We start from the raw sequence: 23,931 nt of genomic DNA, 5'->3' as shown, positions 1-23,931 counted from the left end.
ATGCCATCATGATGGAGGCCACTCAGATGTAATATGAGGTGTTGCTCCTCCAACCTGACGGTGACCCTAGATACACTTGTGTACATTTTAAAAATTTTAGGTTAGAGTTTTCAGATTTGCCTAATGACTAGTGGAAGTATATAGAGCAACCCAGTAATCGTATCAATCAGTCCAAATCACGAGTTGATCCCAGCACTGCCATTTTCAAAGGCTGCTGTCCAGCCAATATCCTGCTTTAACTCTGAACAGCTGAATAAATGTTAGATGTGATGAAGGATCCCCAACCAGTATTAATTGAAGAGATCATGAAATATTTGCAGGTTAGTTACTGGATTATTTTCTTCAGGCTGCTGCTGTGAGAATTTTACAGCTTTCTAACAATTGTTTGAACTCTCAGTGGAATAAATGGAGTGGACAGTCTGGTGCAGAAATACTTAGTTATTTATTTAAAATCTTGATCCAAAACAAGTTGCTCCCAGTCATGGATGGGTTGCTCAGCCTTATTCAGGTGGCAGTGGGGAGTGTGATGAGGGGTGTGCTGTTAGTTGAAGGCAATTGGGCGATCACAGAAAAGCCACAAATGTGTTGTGCAATTGAGATATTGAGAAGGCCACAGTGAGCAAGCAACCTGCTCTTGAAGGGAAGAGGAAGAGAAATGCTCTTCACTGGAGACTGTGTGTGTTGCGCATCTTCAGGGAACAATTTCTCACCCACAGCTTCAGCAGAGAACAATATCTGAAATGTCTTTGCTTTATAAAAGAAATTGTGACTCAAATCTCCTAGTGTCGTAAGATAAAACTACAACCTCAAAGTAGTATATCCATGCTGTTTTTTCTCTGTGTCTGGCAAAGTGATGGTAGTTCTTTGTACTCCTAGAAAAGCTAGGAGTAGTTGGAGAGTTGGGGGATAGAATCACCAAAATTCAACCCTCAGCTGCATCACATTCCCTCTCGAAGGGAGAGCAAACAGCTGGGTTTGAATAGTCTGCAAGCTTGCTCACTATACAGACAAAGAGGAGGAGGAATCACATTATCCAGCGGGTACTGAATTTGTGGAATTCATTCCCACAGACAGCCATGGAGGCCAAGTCATTGGGTATATTTAAAGCGGAGTTGATATGTTCTTGCTTAATAAGGTTGTCAAAGGTTACGTGAAGAAGGCAGGAGAATAGGATTAAGAGAGATAATAAATCAGACATGATGGAATGGTGGAGCAGAGTCAATGGGCTGAATGGCCCAATTCTGTTCCAATACCTTATGGTCTAATGGACAGCATATCCATCGCCTTGGATAATTTTCATTTTCACAGAAAGCAATTGCACTCCCTCAACAGGCAGTGTGCACGGCAAAATTGAATGTCTGCAACCCTGCAAGATTGAGATTTCTTCATTTCGACCCCCATCTGTGCCTTCTTTATTACACCCAGCACAGCAATACAAATGGCTCACAACTATGCAGAGAAACCTGTGCACAGCAGATCACCAGGGAAAAGTTATGCTGCCTTGGCACACTATCTTGGTGCTGAAAACATCCCCCTATTATCTCAACAGGTGGAGTTGCCCTGCAATTGAGTTAGTGTCATAATCTGAAGACATACTGTATTGCCTGCCATTGGGCCATAATAATAATCTACCCCTTGCTATCAGTCAGCAGGCAATAAACTGAGGAGGAAGAGGAATATAAATGTAGAGAACATACAACAGGAAGGAAAGAAGGCAGTAGAAGGAAGGTGCATGTATCAGGCATTTTCTGTCCAGGCTCCATGGATCACATAATTCCAGAGTGGTACAAATAACTTTAACCATATCTCCCTTCACAAACTGACCCACAACTTAAGCACTGATCATCACATTGTCCCATTTCTCAGAGCAAAATGTGTATGTACCTTCAATGGTTAAATTTAGTGTCAGTGAATGTATAAAGTATCCAACCTGAAATCCTTACTCTTTGCAAGCGTCCATAAAACAGAGAGAAAATAAAACAAAGAATGAATGACAGAAAAATGTTAGAACCCCAAAGCCCCCTCCCCTCCCACACACACACAGGAAAGCATCAAGCTTATACGCTCGCTCGCTTCAGCAAAAGGCATCAGCCCCCACCATGCACCTGGCAAGCATTAGCAAACCCCCAGAGACTATGATCTAGAATTCATCAAAAATTACTGTCCACTCTAACACTTCAACTTCTCAATGGGCCCTGTCTCTCATTAATGAGGGGGAGAGAGAGTCACTCCTGCTACAGCGAGAGAGGAGGCCATCAGTTCACTGTTTCAATGTTACAATCTGCGGCGTCACTTATTTGAGCTCCCCTGACTCAAGAATCATTGAGAGAGAGAGATCAATGGCCTCCAACGGCCATGCCCGCTGTCTCGATGTTTCGATCTCCTTCAGTCAGTGACATCGGCGAGGCATCAGGTTGCCCACAGGGCTGCACCCCAAAGGCGCACGTCTTGCAAGCCGCTTCTGGAGATCACAAGATGCAGGCCACTTGGCGAGTTCTGAAGAGCAAGAACCCACTGTCCGTGAAGAATGTAGTTTGAGCACAGTTGTAGGTCATGCACTCCAACAGGACCACAGCCACCTTGGAAAGAAAACAAAAGACACGAGAACAAATATTTAAGCTGTTTCACGGACGAACTCGAAGAAGTCGCCCAGGTCCACAAAAATACAAAAATCTCTGCCGCCATCTTTAGCTCCTCACACTCCTATTCGAATGATTTTATGAACTAAATCATATAACATAGAAAACTTCAATTAATCAATGATACCTGCATGTGCCTTTGCCTAAGGCAGTACCCTGTGGCTCAGTGTGAACACTGATTGGTTGTAAATCCTCAGTCTAAAGACTTTAGCTTGACTTGGAAGTTGATCTTGAACAGCTCTGGGTCGAGATAGCCTGGCTTTAAAAACAAATTGACTTATATTTGTAATTTCAAAAAGTAAAAGTGCTGGGTTAAAAACAGGGAATAGGATTACCTGCACTAATTTAAGAACTGAAAGACCCATTACTCCCTCACTCAAAAGGAGCCTACCAAGTACTGGAGTCTGCAGCATCAGACCAGATCAGACATGACTTGCCTTACATTTATGCCAAGGCAAGTTTGGCATTCATTGCCATCACAGTTGAACAGTGTTGTACATGTTTGGACTTACTGTATTAACACATCAGGTCGCAGAAGAGCTTGAACAATTTAGTAACTGAAGCAAAATAAGCAGTAAATTCAGATTTTCTGAATAATTTCTATGATATAATATAACTTTTATGTATTATACACAATCATTGCACCACATAATAAATTGTCTAGTACTGTATATCTTTGTTTTCAATGAGTCCTGATCTCAAGTATCTGAAAAGTTATTGTCAACAAGAGAAAGTCTGCAGATGCTGGAAATTCAAAGCAACACACACAAAACACTGGAGGAACTCAGCAGGTCAGGCAACAACTATGGAAATTAATAGGTAGTCAACATTTCAGGCTGAGGCCCCTCCCCAGGACTGAGAGGGAAAGGGGAAGATGACGGAATAAAAAGGTGTGGGTGGGAAAGAAGGCCAATTAGAAGGTTATAAGTGAAGCCAGGGGGATGGGAAAAGTCAAGGGCTGGAGAAGAAGGAATCTGATGGGATGCAAGAGTGGACCTGAGGAGAAAGAGGAAGAGGAGGGGACCCAAGCAGAAGTAATAGGCAGGTGAGAAGATGTAAAAGGTCAGAGTGGGTAATAGAGGAAGTGGGTGCACGGAAATTTGGTTACCGGAAGGAGAACTCAATGTTCATGCCATCAGATTGGAGGCTCCCCAGACGGAATATAAGGTGTTGCCCCTCCGCCCTGAGGGTGGCTGTGCTGACATGTCAGAATGGGAATGAGAATTGGAGTTAAAATGCTCGTCCACCAGGAAGTCCAGCTTGTGGCGGGCGGTGAGGAGGTGCTCGACAAAGCGGTTCCCCAATTAATGACGGGTCTCACCAGTAGGGAGGGGTTGCATCCGGAGCACCAGACACAATCGACGGCCCCTCCAGATTTGCAGGTGAAGTCTTGCCTCACCTGGAAAGACTGCCTGGGGTCCTGAATGAAAGTGAGGGAGAAGGTGCATGGGCAGGTGTAGCACTTGGGCCACATGCAGGGTTAAGTGTTGGCAGGGAGGGGCACATGGAGAAGGGAATTGAAGAGGTGGGGGGGAGAGAGGTAAAGCTATGTTTAGAACAGGAATGGGAAATGTTATTGGTTTTTGCTGAGATGCACTGTATTACATGCTCATTGTCATGTTTACAGTATATGAACTGTGGGGATGAATATTGATCAATGGTACGAACATAATTGGGTGGCGGAGGAAAGTATTATGTAAATAGAGAGTGGAACCAACTGCAGATGCCATTGAGACGGGAGAAAATGTGGGGGATTCACTCATTGTGGTTGGAGATTAATTTGGATTCCAGATGAAGAATGGACTAGAGCCTCAATCAAGGATCAAGTCGGGGTCTCAGGCGAGCTTTTCTTCAGAGTTAGGGTTCAGTCAGAGCACTATATATTAGAGCCAGAGTGGAAGGTGCTAATAGATACTTGTCTCAAAAGAGTTCATAGATTACAAGATTTTTTCACACAGGGGGTCAGAAATGTGTACAACTAAATTTCCTGCAAGAGCAGTTGAGTTGATAGAGAATAAAATTGGATAAATTTTAGGCTTTGGTTTGGTCATATAATACCAATAATTTACATGAGAGACAAGGCAGCAAGAAACAAGAAAATGCCATCATTGGAATGCAATCACTAATGATTAGGGACTATGATGATCTTCTCCCTCTTATCTGATGGGTTTATAACTAATCCATTTTTGCTATTTCTTGTATTTGTATTGATTTCATATTGGAATAGTCTGTGTATAACTACTGAAAAGAGTGAGCTTGCTGCATGAAAAGCTTTTCTGATATTTCCAACTATTAAAGCAGGATGTTAAGACTCTATGCCTCACAACTGAAGGGCCCACCAGCATCACAGACTCATTCCTGAGGAGCTTATAAATAAACAGGCAATATGTCTTCACTGCTGGCTGCAGTGTGGGTCAATCAATCTAGAAATATTGACTCACACTGGAATTCCCTGACGTTCTGAATGTGGAAAATGGCAGAAAACCCAACACTAATCTCTGACACAAACAAAATCTGTCAGTTTCATGATTTGATTCCAGCTTTTGTTGTCACCATGTTATTGCAAGCAGCTAACTAATCCTGAATGGGTATGACAGCCATTTCAGAAAGGCAAAATATTCAAAAAGGCCCCAGTGTAGTGTAAAATTAATGTAAAGAGATATTCTCAGGAAAAGTGGCCTTTTCAAATTACATTTTTTGCTGATTAATGGAAGGAACTGTAATTCTTCACTTTGCAAGGCAATGATAGCTATTGAGTGATGAGTTTAACCCCAGTCATTGAATTTGCTGAACGTGCTCTCAATCCTAATGGCAAAGCAGTACTTAAAGTACCTGTTGCTTCTGCCTCTCTCTGTTCAGTTCATCACTGAATTCTCCAGCTCTGTGTTAGAATGAAGAAGTCAGGAATGAGCTGAAGGCCAGATACTATGCATTTGACTTGCTTCACCGCTGGCCTTTTTAAAAGAACATGGATGCATTTTGCATCCAGTCCATCAACTTTATGGCAGAGATTCCTGTCCTAAGGAGCACAACCCCATTCATTTAAGGGTCCATCGATTCCAGCTTGAATTAATTCCCCATGTACTGAGTGCAGATAAGCAGTTTATGTATTTTCAAGTTTTTAATTAATCTCTAGTGCTTCAAGGTGTTTGTAATTAAATTTATTTTTTGCCCTCATGTTTAATCTAAGTTTTGTTTTCTAATTAAGTTTAGTTGAATAATTTTTAAGTCCCAACCAAATACTCAAAACAAATCAAATGTCAGGGGCCAGTTGTCTATCAAGAGAGTCCGGGGTATGGGTTTCAGGAAGTATCACCTGCATTCCTATCACTACTCGTTGTCACGGCTAGCTTTGCAGAATGACTTTAAGTTAAGGAGGATCACCTCTGCCGGGGTGGGGGTACCTGGAGCAGAATACGACAGGTGCAGGGGCACAGTTCTCTCAGGCAGCTACCAAATAGGTTTACTGCCACATTCAGGGATTAGAGAAAGTCATATGGTCCCTCTGGTTTGTTCTGCGATTTTTGAAATTAGAGTGGAGCATGATTTTTTTTCATGCACTAGGCAAATCAAGTCTGCAGTAGCAGTAGGAAAAAAAGTTTGTGGAATGCATTTGAGCTCATTTTCTGGATAGAGGGACAAACTATTTCAGATCCAACATTGTTCTGGGAAACAGGGTTAATTGACCTTGTAGTAAAAGAGCCTATTGAAAAGAATATTCCTAATTTGATACAATTTGCCTCTGACTTTCAAATGGATCTGGTCATGAGGGAAATAAGGCTCTTAAATTTCTGCAAAGCAAACTACAAGGGAATGAGTTGATTAATGGAGAAATTGTAAAGTAATTTCAAGGATCCCCAAAAAGACCTTGAAAACTTTGACAGTTTCCAAACTCCATCCCCAGCTTCACTGCCTTGATAAAGATAAGGAGCTATTTAAATAACGGCAACACATTTAAAGAAGCAATTCATCATTCTTAAGGTTTCTATACCCTTAAGGAATAATATCCTCTGGAGACATATGGTCCAAACATGGCTAACAAGATATGAAAATTGTGTTAGATTAAAGGAAAGGGCTTATAATTATGCCAAAAAGACAGTAGTCAGTCTAAAGATGAGAAGGATTTTAGAATTTAGCAAAGGATGACCAAAGAAAAGAGGGAGGAAGCAAAATCTGTGTTTAAGCCTCTAAGTGACATAAAACAATGGAAAAGCTTCAAAAGATATATAAAATGAAAAAAAATCAGTGAAATTAACAATGAGTGCAACAAAGTCAGAGTGAGCTGAAATTTTAATGGTGGAATCAAGAAGTAAAAGGGACTTTGAACAAAGGCATCGTTCCTACAGTTTCATAGATTACAGATATCCATAAACATGAAAAAATATCAAATCAATTAATAGCAAGAAAAAATAATAAGCATTTTTTAAAATTATAAAAATGTGAAGACTTAAAAATAATAAATGGTGTTAATTTTAGTGAAATTATTAAAAGAATACATACCTTCCCACTTGCCTCCTGACTTCCAGGCCGAGAATCAAATCTGCACTGGGGTTCTAGATCCTATGCCACGTCAAACCAGGCATATGATCTGAAAGATAATTTCCCAACATAATGCCGGGGATTCCCATCAAGACTGGATTCTGCCGTTGGAACCCAACGACAGAGTGTAGTGACAGATGCGGCACCATCTGTCACTCAGTTAGACTCAGACTTACGCGCTCGACAGCGGGTAAGCCTTCGACTTAGTGAAGTTTAAATGGCTGAACGCTGGCGGTTCTGATCAGAACTACTGACTCCAGCCAGCAAGATTAGCCCCTTGGAGGCACTGGAGACTGCAAATTAGCCCCTTTATCAATCTCCATCATCTTTAGTTTTACAGGTTTGAGATTAATTAGCACCAGCAAGAGAATTTCTTTGCTTGAACTAGCTGTGTAAATATCTAGAAAGGAACTACGTGACATTACAAGCTCTGAGCATGATGTTGCGCTCTCTGCCCAGTGAATATGAACACTGCTTTCTTTGGTGTTTTGCCCAACAATGTGCGGTAAGATCCATCATTCCCTTGATGAAGTGCAGACTCTGACATTGCAACTCAGTCTTCCTACCACTAGATAATTAACTAAAATCCTGTGATATTTTAGCTGTTCTTCGAGATAAAAATGCAGATGTGTTCATGACTACCAGTTTGATGCTAAGCACACCAAACTAATCTTGTCCCTTGGACTAAAAAAATAAAAAGAAATTCTCCTTATAAGGTTGAAGTTCCCAGCAAGCTCTTTTTGAAATGCAATTATGATGCGATAAGAGAATCTTAGGATTCCAAATGAGAAAGTGTAATCCATTAAGAACAGGCAAAGTTTGGTGCCTTCTGTTCTTTTCTCATTTGCCAGACTTGAAATGCAAAAGAAGTCATGCCAGACTGTGTACTTCCTTTCTGAAGACTGTTCTTTCTCTCTTCCAGGCACTTTCTTTTTAAGACCTCTTCTGGGACAACACCTCTGTTCAGCACATCTTCGCCAGGCTATCCTTTAACCTCTGGTACTGTCTACTCTCCACCTCCACGACTCTTACCCAGAAGCACCTTCTCCCGAAATGCTTTTAAACTCAAGAAGCCGTCCAAATACTGTAGCTGGAAGTGTGCTGCGTTGTGCTCTATCGCTGCCTCGGTGGTACTGGCTATACTTCTGGCATATTTCATTGGTGCGTATCTCTGAATTGGAACTTATACAAGTGCAGTGTTTGTTTTAAATGAATTAGTAATCAGTCCTGTTGTGAACTTTTCATTAGTTTGGTCACAGTCATAGTTTTTACTCAGACCTGGATTATGGAGGGGAGGGGTTGGAATAGTGGTACTGGACGTGCTGGAGAGGACGGACAAACGTAAGAGCAGGAGTAGACCATATTGTTTATCATTCATTAAGATCCCCTCTGATCTGATTGTAAGCTCAGGTCTGTATTTCCATCTCTGTAGTAATATTTCTTCCCTTTGATAATCAAGTTCCACATCAGCTTCAAGAACATTAAAAGACTTTGCTTCTACCACCTTTAAGACAATCCTGAGGATTTATGTCCCTCTAAAGAATCACCTCAATTCCATCTTAAATGGATGACATCTTATTTTTAAACAATGACCCCTCGTTTTAGATTCTTCCACCACAGGAGACATCCCCTCCACATCCACCTTGTCAAGAGAGGGAAGAAAGAGTCTCCAATTTTTAGTCATTACTGAAGGAGAAAGAGCAAAACCTGGCCCCTTCCCGTAGCTTCTCGTGGATGTAGAAAGTTACCCGCGTATGATTGTATCAGGTGGCTTATTGGCTTCTTAGATCAATGGTTTACAAAATGATTTAGATTCCGATTTATTTATCACATGTACATCGAAGTAGACAGTGAAATGCGCTGTTTGTGTTAACAACAATCACACTCCCCCCCTCCCCTACACACACACACACACACACACACACACACACACACACACACACACACACACACACACACACACACACACACACACACACACACACACACACACACACACACACACACACACACGTGAGATCAAGCAATAAAAGAAAAAGTGGAAGAATGGGGAAGAGCAAAAACAAATAGTTTCTCCCAGGTAATTTATCTAATTTAATACAGGCACCTGAAATCCTTGAACTGCAAATTACCTGTAAATTTTATTGTGATGGGTAATTTTATTCCTTCCTTCTGCTAGAGATTGTTGGTGAGATCAAAACTAAAAAGATTGTTACCTTCTAACTTGGAATGCTGCTATTTAAATGCAGACATCAATGCCAATTACAATGCCAATTAGTTTTAAGGTATTCGACAAAGTAAGATGAATGAACCTTTTGTCCTGTGTAAAAGAATCAACTGTCTGATGCATTCATTTCTAAGCAATTACTAGTTACTTGTATTCTGCTACAGAAGCAGAAACCAAAAATGCTTTTAACATGCATCTGCCACAGAAAAATTTGAGACCATTCAATTAACAAATTAATTGTTAAAATGTGCCTCTAACAGCATGATTAAGAGGTTTTGTGGTTTCCTGTGGTCATGAAAAATTTATAAATAGTCATAATTAAATGATTTTGATAAACTTTGAAATCAGAAAATATATATCGTGTAAAACCGTTCAACAGCTTCTTCATTCATCATGCTCTAATTAAAAATTAGACTGAGTAATATTAATTTCAAATGTCTATCAATATTTATCAAGAATGATAAAATAATGACCAAACAATTTTTAGGCAACATATTATTAAATTCAAAGAAACACTAATTGTGGCTTAGTTATTTGATGACTTAATGGAAGACAAAACTTAGATGAGAAATTTGACAGTGTAATAACAGTGAATGCTTCTAAAGCTTCTGAGATAGACAGTTGTCCTCAGATTTATTCAGATTTATCCAAAAACAACACTGCTTTTGTGAGGAATCATGTAGAAACAGTTTCCAGTATTACCACAGTCAGATCTTAGTAGCATCATTAATTGTGTTTTTGATTGGTTACTTTATTCTCCTCCTCCCCTCAATTGGTAAGTGTCTGTAATAATTTAGGCAAGAGTAAAGGGGAATGTTAAGGCTATATCCCACACCCACAACTGGAGTGCCATTCTAGCCTGGCAAAAAGCCTGGTTCTATAGAGAGAGAGTTGGCAATTGCTTTTTCTCATACATTTCATTCATGCTCAGATTTCCCATTATAGCTGTAAATACAACATTATCATGAAACTTCAACAACAATCTCTGATTAAATGTTGTTTGGTGGGGTGGGTAAAATTACAAATTACTTAAGAACCTGTTAAACCCTCCTGCCTGCCCTAAACTTGCAATAAAAAGCCATCAAATTATCACTAAAGCAGCAGGCTGCATGCAGTAGTACTGTGCTGAAAGAGATACCGTACACTAGCCCATTCATAATAGAGCATGACTGGGATGAAATATAGTTCTAGTTGATTTTCAAAACCCCAGCAGCAAAAAAAAAGGCTAAGTGAAAACATTATTTCCACTTTCATTTACAACTTAGCATTATCATTTTTCTCAGTTCTTGGATTAAAACACTAACAAATGCTTTTGTCTGTTCAAAGCAATGCTCTTGAAGATAAAAGAAATGGGAAGTTCTGTGAAAGATGGTTGTGTTTGTAAACAGACGCAAAGGCAGTGGAGTTTGATGCAGAAATATTTTTGCATCAGCAGTCATGTTTGACAGCGCAGGTTTTTTTAATCAGAAATTCAATCCATTGTGGACTCTGTTCACTGACTTGCGTTTGTATTTTCAGAGTAAACCAATGTTGGCTGTTCCATGATTGAGTCTGCCTATTGCAAAAAAAAAATTCTCATTTAAAAATTACAGTTTACAGATGAATCTTTTCCAAGTATCCATTATTCTCTGCATAAATCTTCTGAGGCTCATGATCAGATTACAGCCCGTAACTCACTCACAGCCAGCTATTCATTATTCTGGATATAAAATGTCTGAACCCCTGCAGCTGGTTAGAGTATATTCTATAAATCAACAACTCTGAAGGATTAAAGGACAGGAGGGATCCAAGTTCCTGAAACAAAGATGAAGGGAACTGATGGTGTGAATGTTGAGAGAAGCATTTTGTACAGAATTAACATATAAAAACTAGCCGACATGAATGGAATGTGAAGAGGCCTCCACCAGACTTCAGAAATAACTTTGTCACGCTTGGAGTTTTTGATTTATGGAAAGGGCTGGCACCTAGTGTAGTAAATGCTGACTTTGTTGAAGTATTCAAAAGGGAATTTGGTCAATTACTGATTCAGCAGGAAGTGGAAAGATATGGATACAATCTGAAAAAGATGAAAAATGATCAAATCAGGTCGGGAATCCAGATGCAGCTGACATGAATTGGACGGTGTAAATGGTCATTTCTATTTCCCCAAGTTCCTATGTTCATGCGTTCTGTTACCGGATTGTTAAACTTGAGTGTTTTGACTTTACAGCACTAAACTGGTTGACAGTCAATTAGTCATGCAATGACATGACCTTGTAACTGACTTCTCTTGTTTAATGTGCTTATAGATGAAGTAATCTTTTAAAGTTTTTCTTCAACAAGGGATGCATATAATTGGAATTTTATCAGAGCTGCTGCACTTTTGTGCTAGCCATGCTCCGCAGGATGCAAAGCATTTCATTTTTCACATGTTTTGCACAAAAACAGTGAAAAGCGAATAAATTATCAGGAACCTATTTATGGCATAGTAGTGGTGCTCTGTGCATAGTTAAACCACTTACCGGTAATTGTCTATGAGTTGCCTGGCCATTCCAACCATTGTGTTCTTATATTTGGTATCTTGTCTGTGATGACTTACCCCATCTTAACCAGAAGCACCATAAAACACCTCGGTGTTAAGGAAGGAAAATCAAATTGTCTGGTGCAGTGCAATAGGATATATCAACTGAGGACTTCTGAGTTTTTCTTTTCAAAGCTGAAGGTAATATAACTTTCCGACAAAGATTGTTTAAACTTGCATTTAAAATATGCTCTTTTGTTTGATGTTCTAGACACTGACTCAGGCATACTGAAGTATAAATTGGGTGCAATCATAGAAGATAAAACAATATAGTATAGTACAAGAACAGGCCCTTAGACCCACTAATGCCTGCGTGAACAATAATGCCAAATTAAACTAATTATCTTATGCCTGGACATGATCCATATCTCCCCATTCTGTATATTAATGTGTCTGTGGAATAACCTATTAAATGTCATTATTGAATCTGCTTCCAGATACCTACCACGCTTTGAAAATAAATATGCCCTGCCCATCTCCTTTAAACTCGCCCCCCACCTTAAATGCATGACCTCTAGCAATAGGCATTGTAATGTGATCATCACCCAAGTTTGTGGCCATTTTGAAAAGTTTTAATTTACCATTGAGACTCTAGTCAATTTAATTTACAAATCGCCAACTACAAAATTGTCCGTGAACCATGAGATAATCAGACAGCAATTTAGTATGTAATTACTTAAAAAGATAGTAGCTTTAAAAAAATTTCCTGAAAAGAGTGGTACCTTTGTCATATTTATTTCACACAGTTCTGAGTAGCTTATTATCACTAAAAAGAAACATTTATAATTACCACTGAGTAATCTGAGCTCAAGAAACTGAAAAATGATCTTTATATGTTACTTATAATCTAACCAGATTATATTGTTAAATCACTTCTTTAAAAATGCATTTGGTAACTTTTTAATGCAGTATATCATCTGTAACATAAACACAAGAGATTCTGCAGATGCTGGAAATCCAGAGTAACGCACGCAAATGCTGGAGTAACTCAGCAGGTCAGGCAGCCTCTAGGGAAAGGAATAAGGAGTCAGTATTTCGGGTTGAGACCCTTTATCGGGACATCATCAGACTTTCCTCAAAGGCCTTTAAAAGAGTGTAGTTCACAGAAATGGTGACCACTTCACACTGGAGGGGAGCCACTTATGTCAGTGAAGTTGTCTTTGGACGCGTTATTCTCATGATTAGTGCAAAGGATTATTGAAATTTTACAGAACTTGTGCTTAAAATATGCCATCAAGTTGTGCTGAGAAAACTGTGGCGAGGTCTGAAAACACCATGCCTTCCAAGAAGGAAGAAAGGAAGTTTGCTGGGGTAGGGGGAAGTGGGGAGTCAAGAAGTAATTAAAACACGTCTATGCTGCCTTCCATCCTCAAATAATATTCCAGATGAGTGTTGGTTTGGGAAGTAGTCAACTAGACAATTGGTGAAAAGTTGAGCAGATGGTGGAAGCGTGGACAGGAGAGGACTGCCTCTCTCACTTTCCACCTCCGATGTGTGCGCCACCCTGAGCAGGGTGAATATACGGAAGGAATCTGGTCCGGATGGAGTACCTGGCCATGTGCTCAGAGTCTGTGCAGGGCAGTTGGCTGGTGTCTTCACGGACATTTTCAGTCTGTCCCTGGCCCAGGCAGTTGTCCCCACAAGCTTCACGATCGCCACCATTGTGTCAGTGCCAAAGCATTCCACTGCCACGGGCCTGAATGAATTCTGCCCATTTGCACTCACCCCCATCATTGCAAAGTGCTTTGTGAGACTGGTTCTATCACATCTGAAATCCTGTCTGCCCACTACCCTGGACCCCCATCAATTTGCCTATCGCACCAACAGGTCAACGGAGGACACCATCTCCACGGCACTTCACTCTGCCCTGACCCACATGGACAGCCCCAACTCTTCATCAGAATCCTGTTCATTGACTTTAGTTCAGCATTCAATACTGTGACCCCCTCCAAGCTGATCACCAAACTTCGCCAGCTTGGTATCAGCTCATCCCTCTGCAATTGGACCTTGGACTTTCTGACAAATGGACCCCAATCTGTTAAGTTAGACAACCTCTCCTCCTCCATTCTCACCCTGAATACCGGCGTGCCTCAAGGCTGTGTGCTAAGCCCTCTTCTGTACTCCCTTTTCACCTATGACTGCGTTCCCGTACATGGTTTTAACTCCATAATCAAGTTCGCAGATGACAGCACGGTGGTTGGCCTGATCAGAGGGGATGATGAGATGGCCTACAGGGACAAGGTCTAGCACCTGGTCATGTGGTGTACTGACAACAACCTGGCCCTTAACACCTAGAAGACCAAGGAGATCATTGTGGACTTCAGGCATGCTAGGAGCCACACTCACGTCCCCATCTACATCAACGGAGCTGTAGTGGAGTGTGTATCAAGCTTCAAGTTCCTTGGTGTCCACATTTCTGATGACCTCGCCTGGTCCCTGAACTCCTCCATCCTGATCAAAACGGCACAATAATGCCTTTATTTCCTGCAGAGCATCAAGAAAGCTCACCTCTGTCCCAGGATACTGACGGACTTTTACCGCTGTACCATTGAGAGCATACCCACCAACTGCATCTCAATGTGGTAAGGCAATTGTCCCATATCGGACCACAAAACACTCCAGCAGGTGGTGAAAACTGCCCAGCGGATTATCGGCACCCAATTGCCCACCATTGAGAACATTTATCATAAACACTGCCTGGGCAGGGCGAAAAGCATTATGAAGGATGCATCTCACCCTAACCATGGACTTTTTACTCTCCTCCCATCCGGTAGGCGCTACAGGAGCCTATACTCCCGCACCAGCAGGCACAAGAAGAGCGTCTTCCCTGAGGCTGTGACCCTACTGAACCACATCTGACAACGCTAAGCAGTATTGCACCCATATTGTACTGCCTCAGTACTTTTATATTTGTGTGCTGTAGCACTTACTCTTTATTTGCAGTTATTTTGTAAAACTGTAACACTATTCTTTGCATTTCTGGTTAGATGCTAATTGCATTTCATTGGCTTTGTATCTGTACTCGGCACAATGACAATAAAGTTGAATCTAATCTAATCTAATGAGCTAGAAATTGAGTAGATAATCTGATAGGCAAATGATAATAATTGGCTTTAAAGGATTAAAACTTGCACATGTGCTAGCAGGTGTTCTCGGGCAGTTGCTAAGCTTGGCTGTAGGAGCACATTCTGTGGAAGTTGAGGAATGTCTGAAAGTAAAGGGATTGAAAAGTGAACAAGACATAACTCACAAAGCAATCATTGGAATTAGTTTCACAGCATTGTGAAAGTCAATCCCCAAAATGAATCCTTGTACTGATTGCAATAGGATCCATGGGTATTACTCTTTCCAACTTGTTTTATTGGGATATCTGTAAACTGGCTTTTGTTCTCAGTGTCTGAGCTCATTTCTTCCCTGCTTTGAATTTACACCAACCACCATAGAAAAGCGTTTAATTTTCAATCTTTGTTCTTCTAACACCTCATATATGTCTTATTTTAGTGGAAATGTTTGTGGACTTACTGTGAGTTGATGAACAGCTATACTAAAAAAGGGTGAAAGAAATAACAAAAAAAAGTTCACCAGCTCTTTTTGGGAGTCATTTAATGCAATGGTTTCTGGACCGTTAGGTTTTCTTTTCCCACATCAACTTTTCCACCCCTCAAGGCGAGCACAAATGATTGGTAGCGGTCAGAAACCATGGCTTTCAGGTGAGTCCTAAAATGATTTGTGTACATATGGACTTTTGAATTAGAAGCAAGAGAAGGATGTTTGACCCTGATCTTATTAAATGCCAGCATCTGTTGATTATGACCTTAAGTTCTCCTGTCCTGTTGACCTGTGGAATCTTCAACCACTTATTTATCTACCTTTGCTTTAAAGTACTATAGGGTTATAAAAAAAAGCTTCACTCTATCTTAAATTTTCTTTGCCCTAGGCAGTAAATCTCATCAACCATTCTAATTAGCCCTGCAACCCCCTGTGTTACCTCCGCCACAGCACTACACTGTAAACACTTTTTGTAACACTGTTTATATTGTAAAGATATGCTGGTATTTATGCATATTTTATTCTATATCCATACTTGTAACTTCTAACCTTATATTTTTATACAATTCTTTGCTATTTATAATGGTTGAATGTTTTTTGTTGCATGTTGCACCCTGACCAACGCACCACAGCAAATTCCTTATACATTTATATTAACATGGCGAATAAAGTTGTTTCTTGGTCCTTGAACCTTGATTTTCAGTATTCAGAGGTTCCGCTTTTTGTGAGAGTTGCAAAAACTCGCATATATCTCAGCTCTTTTCTCAAATAAGCAACTTATTTTGGCTCCCAGTTCTAGATTCACCTACAAGGGGAAACAAACCCTGCCCAATCAACACCCTGTCGATCCAGTCCTGCTCTCTTGACTGAGTTCCTAAGTTTTTGTCATTAACTTGAAGAAGTAACTGAAACCAGGCTTAAGGGTGGGTTAGAATATTTAGCTGTTTAACTTTAAATAATTTTCATCCCTAAATATTGCCTTTCTTTAAAGAAGAATACTAGTTGAAGGATGTGTTCCACAAAAACAGCAAGATACAGAGTAAATATTGCTGTAAGGAAGTCTGGTTGGATTAAGTTGTAAGCAGCAAGATCTCAGGTGAGTTTAGGCCAAATCCACAAGTAGAGATATTAATCACATTGCATTGCTGACTCTAACAAAATCTACTTACAACATCCATTTAAAAATGTAATTCATAAATAAATTGATGCTTCATCTCAATTTAAGTATGTCAGGCTGTGAAGAAACAGCTTCCAGACTGCACAAAGCGTGCACATACTGTTTGAATAAATGTAGGAAATACTCCTTTTCTTTCCCTGCTGGAAGCAGCTGGGAGTGCAGGGTGGTTCCCACAGCAACAGTTAATGGTGAAGACATGCAGCTCATTATGAGAATACACTACAAAGAATGACGGTCAGCACAGAGGTGACTTAAAAATGATCCTGGAAAATTAAAACCTAATTGTCCTTGTGATGGGATACTTTTAAAATGACTATGGCAATGCTCTGTAATACAGGACATAACATCAATCTGTTTAAAGATTAGAGAAGGTAATTTGGTGGCATTAAAAGTGAATTATTTTAGTCTGAGTTTAAATAAATGTAATTTGTAGTTGCTTAATGCAGTTTCAGTTTTGAAGGATCCCTTTCATCGTACAGAAGAAGTGGCATTAATGCAAGGTATTAATTTTCCTTGAGAAAATGGTGGTGAGCTGCCATCTTGAACCATAGCATAAGATACGGGGAAGATAATCTCACTTTTCTGTTAGGGATAAATTCTATTATTTTGACTCAGTGATATATTTTCAAGTCAAGATGGAATATGACTTGCAGGAAAATCGCTATGGAATGGTATTCTCAACGCATATACTATACTTGTATTTCTTGCTTGTAGAATTTATAACCATAGCCATCATTGATTGAGCTGGGTATAATTCAGTTCTAGGATGAGTTGTAATCCTGGTTCACATTGATTGCGATTTTAAAAGGGCTTCTTGATTCCACGCTTAGTCAAATGCTATTGAGAGGTATAAACTATTATTCTCACCACACTTCCGAAATTCAGCTCTATCGTGCACGTCCACTATAATCTGGGCTCCATCTGATTGGAGCCCAGCCACCCTGCAAAGGAAAACAGAGACATTAGAATAGGAAGAATTTAACTGTTTCACTGACAAGCTGGGAGAGGTCACCGTCCGGTGCCGTCCTTAGCTCTACTGAAGTTCAAAGCTAAAGAAAGGTTTCTAGTCGGAGTCGTAAGAGGAGGTTGAGATGATTCATCCCCTTGATGATAATTACAAGAGTTACAGGCTCCTGTGCTCTCGCAGTATATTCTGTTGGTAATGGAAAGGTGCATGCAGTCACCGCCTTCCATTAATTGTTGAACTGTTCATGACTGGTTTTGCAGAATTTCGGAGGTTTGATTTGATCCGTTGCTTGTGGCTTTGGAGCGTATAGTCTACAGTGTTTTGCTTCCATTGGTCAGCATGCATTTCAAACCATTTCATAGCTTCAGCTCCGTGGCATTTTTGTATGCTCCTCAACAGCGATTCAAGCAGCCTTGGTCACTCTGGGCTAATTTAATTATAATAGAAGAGGGATGTTCCATGCAACATAATAGAGTGTATCTTCAGAATAAAGGTGGACCTGTAATATACATGCAGAATGTTTGCTTCAATGAATTGTGTCAAAAGTCTACATCATCCTTACCAATACACGTCCACAGACTCATCTGTGATACACTATGTCTTTTGAGCGTAGTTAAAAGTTTTTTTTTCTCCCCCTGAAGTTTGTTCTACTGTAGGCTCAGTCTAGCAATCACGTCCTTCTGGCATTCAAACAACTGGACTGGTATTATTGATCCATTCTGAATGGTGGACACTAAGTTCTCCACCCAGTATACGATTAGGCCCTTTGTTCTCCTGAGTCTCTGTATGCCAGTGCATAGCCAACAAGGGAGGTTTTGGGTTTTTTTCCCTGAGGAAACGGAGCGCCACAGAACAGTCTGGGACATTAGCTGATAGGATAAGATACAGCTTGGCAAGTTAGTGCTTGACTCATCTGTCTGTCTCAATGGAACTTCCCTTTCTCTATCTCCTTCTGTATAAACCCTTTAAACCTACTTCTCTAGCTTGCTCGCCCAATCTGCCACACATCCTGAGATATTAGTGAGGATGACTTTGAAGGGTCATCAGGACTGTCTATGCCATTGTCTTTTGCCAGCTGTCCATTCTGCATTATTTTTGTTCCAACAGTTCTATATCATTCAATAACTTTTCCAGCCCATAGATGCATTCATATATTGCATGGAATCTGGAGTCTATTGAACATGGATAAGACAACTATTTTCCTTCTCTGGGGGGATATTTGTAACCATTTAGGTTTTCAAAGTTACCCTGCAGTTTCATTGTCAGCATTACTGAATCTAGATTTGTTCATTGCAGCTTTATTTAATATTTAAACTTTTAATTCCTCAAGTACTGTGGTTGGATTTCAACATTTATCCCAGATTCCCACTCGACTAATGAGACTTATAGAAAGATGTTGTTTCCTGCCTGGCATTGCTATCTGCCAATCCTCCAACAGTACCCTTGGGTCAGCTGCAGGGTCATCAGTGAGAGTCCACCGTTCGTTGATGTTTCGCTCCCTTAGCCCTAGTACATCTTCTGGCGGCAGATTGTTGGCAGGGACATCTCTCTGCCTCCTCCTGCAGCTTCCAATGGGATTAGTCAGTCTCCTAATTTCTGTTCTTCCTCCTCAGTCACAACCAAAAGCTACCCTTTCCTGCCTCTTCAGCCACCTCTCTGGTGGCCCTTCTGAGTCTCGCTCCAATCATTGCCATATCATGGAGTAACCTCATCATCGATGCACCAATGAAGCCCCAGCATCCTACCTCCACAGGGTAGACTATTGTCCTCCAGCCAGCTTCCTCACACTCAGCTGCCAGGTCTGAGAACTTCAGCCTCCGCTCCTTCCTCCCGTGGGATAATTAACTCAATGAGGAGGACTGTCTTGGCGGACAGTAATGGCATGATAATGGTACTTTTTTCCGCAGGAATCTTCTGTGAAAGCCCTAACAAATGTGCAAAAACCCTATTCCTTGCCTCTTTCATATTCCCTTCTTTCTTTACTTGTCATTATGAAAGGTTATTCAGGTGTTTCATCCATAAATTCTGGAACTATTCCTCCTCTTCCTTTCTAACCTTTACATCTGACCAAACCTTTACTCAGTTTTCCAAAAGGTTGATTTTTGGACAAATACAATCCAGTGAACCACCTTGAGACTCTTTAATGTGGTGAAGGGACTAAGTAAATTGAAATTATAAGGATGTTTGGGCCCTGATCTGTCCTATTCCTTTCTCCCTTTATACTTCAGAGTGTTCTGTTCTGTAAATAGGCCAACATTATTTTTTTCTGCTGTTTATTTTCAATTTTCAGAGTAAACATTAGCATAGAAGCTTCTGTTCAAACATTAAATATGCAATATAATCACAAACATGACTTTACTGATTCATTGATTGAAATCAGAGCATCAGGAAAGATAGATTTAAAGATAGATTAGCTTTATATGTCATATGTACCAAGTAAACATGTAGTTTGTAAATATGTTCCTCACTTGATGGAGCCATGAGGAGAATGGTTATTTCTCCTGACCTAACAAGGAATATTTAGGTTCTTCTCAGGATTTGCCTTGGCATCTCCCTGCTCCATTCTCTTTCATGGAACTTTATGCTTTAGGGAATAAACTACCAGAATGGATGACACCCATTAAAGAATCAATGGAATTAAAATTGAAATTTGCTTCCAATTTTCTAGGCGGTGAAGGTCAAAATTACCCTTGAAATTATATACGTATCTGTCTATTATATAGCCAAACAAAATTAGATCCATATCAGGACACATCATGTTGTATTTTAAAATTGGCCTATAAGTAACTGGCAGCTCCCAAATATGGATCTAATATTTTTTCCCAGGGCTGAAATGGCTAGCACGAGAGGGCACAGTTTTAAGGTGCTTGGAAGTAGGTACAGAGGAGAAGTCAGGGATAAGTTTTTTACTCAGAGAGTGGTGAGTGCTTGGAATGGGCTGCCAGCGACGGTGGTGGAGGCGGATACGATAGGTCTTTTAAGAGATTCCTGGACAGGTACAGGAAGCTCAGAAAAATAGAGAGCTATGGGTATCCCTAGGTAATTTCCAAGGTAAGGACATGTTTGGCACAGCTTTGTGGGCCAAACAGCCTGTATTGTGATGTAGGTTTTCTATGCTTCTATATTGTGTTTACTTTTTTACCAATATACAAAGAACAGGGATGTTCCTCCAATCTTCTGATTAAAATTTTGAACAACTGGTTAACTGCTCAATCAATTCTGATTACCATTCTCTCCCCCAAAACCCAAACTTCCTTAAGTCCCTCAGCTGGAACTGATCATCCTGAAAGGGCTGGGCAACTGTCTCAACTCCCTGATAGCATCTGAAAGAGGCTGTAGAGCAGTTACCAATGACCTTGCGCTGGTCACGTAAACCATATGTTGAACTAGGTATAATGTGGGCACAATCCAATTTTGGGGCCATCGTTTCAAGATTTAAAGACATTAGCATTTACTTGGAAAACTGTACCTGTACTAGATGTGCCAATGTTCTGCATACTTTTGTCTGAGATTGACAGTGGCCTTGAAATTGGATTAATTTACGTCACAGGGAAAGATTCTAGAAATAAGCCAAGCAATTCAAGATGTAAGTCTTGAACTAACACACCTGAACAGGTGCTGGAGGCAGCCCGTAAGTGTTGCTACAGATTCCAGCGGCAACATAGCATGCCCAAATTGCTCAGTGGAATAACACTGAACACAGCAAGCAACAAATACAAAAACAGCAAAACAGGCTCCATTCCTCCCTCCCACCCACCCTCTCAGTCCTTTAACCCCAGAACAGGCCTTCCAGCCTCCAGTGGACTCAGCCTTGTGCCTAAAGATATTGGGCTATGAATAGCAATGATGTTGAAATATAAAGGAAATTTTGGACTGTTCAGTCACCATATAATGTAATGAAGAAAATATTCTGTGCAGATACCTAAGATAGGGACTTAACTTTAAGCTAAGATTCAATGTTGTACCAAGGTCAGACGTGAGAAAGATAAGGTTGGGATTGCTTTTATAAGGTCTGAGTTCTCAGCACTTAGAAGAAACAGTTTGAAACTGTGATAAAAAGAAGTCCTTGCTGTATGGGCCAAATATATTATTTGATGGGGAATCTAATCAAAACATACAAACAACAGATATTTACTGATTAAAACTGAGCATATAATAATCAGGATGCCAGGCATTTTGAAGATTCTGATTATTACATAAGGATTCATTAACTGTCAGAATTCAAATTTTTGCCAATAATATAGCACAGGCTAGGGAAATTACTTTAATGATTTGGCACAGTTTCCATCAAATGTCATTTCTCTCTTTTTCCTGGTTTTTGTGCTTGGAGCTGCTGTAAAGGAGACTGGGGCCCAATTAGTTCCCACCCAGCTAATTTTATTATCATTTGGCCCAAAGAAGTAATAAGGTCTGAGGTACTTAGAAAAGCAGAGGAAAAAAATTAGATCATTATTAAATCTCTTATGAAATATTAAAAGAAATTAAGTTAATTGTTCTTGCCTGCTTATGTTGTATTATTTTTTAAACAAATATATTCATATCGTTAGTTAGAGCTGTGCAACTAGAGCTATCAGTTTCCTTTGTAAAGGAAACTACAATCAGGATTTTCCTTTTCAAAGATTAAAAAAGGCGTCAGTCGGGGGTGTCTGCAAAGCCAGTTTAGTGCAATTAAGGATACAAATAAAGGTTGTGAGCAGCATTGGGCGAAAAGCTTCACAATGTACCTGGGCGAGGAGGTCTCCATTGCAGTCAGATAGAGTGAGCAAAGCATTTTTATTTGTTGGAATAAACAATCCAGTTGCTGGAATTCCAAGCTGTTTTAATGTATTTCAGGAAAGAATGAAAATCAAAAGACAGCAGGCGCTGGAATTCTGCAATAAGAACAGAACATGGCTGATATATTCACTAGGTCATGCAGTGCGTATAGAAATGAATTTCAGGTCTGGGACCCAAAACAAAAAAGCTGATGCTGCCTGACTTGCTGAGTTTTTCTAGCATTTTCTGTTCCTGTTTCAGGAGTGACGCCTGATTCAATAACCTGCTTGGTGCAGAGAGTCACCAGCAATAATGTGTCTCGGAATAAGTATAATTGTTTTAACTGCTGATGATTCAATTAAAACTTAAAGCTTCAAAGAAGTCATTCAACCATCGGGCATATTGATCTCGAATATCTTCAGAGGGTAGTCACCTTGTAGAGTATTGTTGCTGGTGGAAACGTACATAATTCATAACCACTGACATTGAGTTAGGGTTTACTTTAAGAAGCTGGTCTGATGTGATGATATAATTATGTAATGTAATTTTACTGCGCTTAGTGTTCAGTGTTTGGAGTACAATAAATGAGTTGTTATGGTTTTTCTTAAAAATAAAATGCCTTACATCATTTTATTTGCAAAAACCTACAACCTAAACTATCCACGTAACAGGTGAATTATGAAGTCCTTTAGTTTGATCATGTTTAAGGCAATTGTTAGTGTTTCTAGATGTTGCTTCTTAAGATATCACCGCCTCAGCTGTTAAAAGAACAGGGCAATTTATCCAACAGACCTTGACTGTGATTCTTAACCATCATTTGTTTAATTAAATCATAATGATGCACGAGAAAGTTGGAGAAAGACTAGGCCATTCAGCTCCTCAGTCCTGCCTAAACTAGGATACCAAATCATAACTGTACTATGCCAGATCTCAACTCTTCTATGCAAATCCCACATAGCCCTCTCCTCTCAGACCTTTATAGAAACATAGAAAGTCTACAGCACAATAGAGGCCCTTCGACCCACAAAACTGTGCCAAACATGTCCTTTAGAAATTACCCAGGGTCACCCATATCCCTCTATTTTTCAAAGCTCTATCTTTCAAGAAGTTCAGCATATTCTCTGTCTGCTTGGAATATTTTCAATGGTCCAGCCTCACTGAGAATTCTGAAGATTCACCACCATTTTGGGAAGAAATTCCTACATGCATGGGGCAGAATAGTACAGCAAAGTAACAGGCTCTTCGACCACAATGTCTGTGCCAGTCATGAAGCCAATTTAAACAAATCCCGTCAGCCTACATATAATAAACACAAGAGATTCTGCACATGCTGCAAATCTTGTTATATTCCATTTAGATAGCCTGCAACCTGATGGTATGAACATCAATTTCTCCAACTCCCTCCTTCTTTCTTCTTCATTTCCCCACTCTGCCCCCTTCACCTGCTTATCACCTCTCCTTGGTGCCCCTCTTCCTCCCCTTTCTCCCATGGTCCACTCTCCTTTCTTATCAGATCTC

At 40.2% G+C, this 23,931-nt stretch overlaps 1 protein-coding gene across 13 annotated transcripts in view; it reads left to right on the top strand.

Annotated features, from left to right (window-relative positions):
- The window catches only part of tenm2a (teneurin transmembrane protein 2a), a 2,964,155-nt gene that overhangs the window by 2,740,398 nt on the left and 199,826 nt on the right, over positions 1–23,931 (top strand). For all 13 annotated transcript variants that reach the window (XM_073067293.1, XM_073067288.1, XM_073067292.1 and 10 more), the window contains one exon: positions 8,101–8,339. In XM_073067293.1, coding sequence (XP_072923394.1) covers positions 8,101–8,339 — 239 coding nt within the window. The remainder of the gene's footprint in view (positions 1–8,100; positions 8,340–23,931) is intronic.

The sequence above is a fragment of the Hemitrygon akajei genome, chromosome 15 (genome assembly GCF_048418815.1).
Source record: "Hemitrygon akajei chromosome 15, sHemAka1.3, whole genome shotgun sequence".
In the NCBI taxonomy this organism is placed as follows: Eukaryota; Metazoa; Chordata; class Chondrichthyes; order Myliobatiformes; family Dasyatidae; genus Hemitrygon; species Hemitrygon akajei.
The sequence above is the reverse complement of the archived record's forward strand: the minus strand, read 5'-3'. Positions and strand labels throughout refer to the sequence as shown.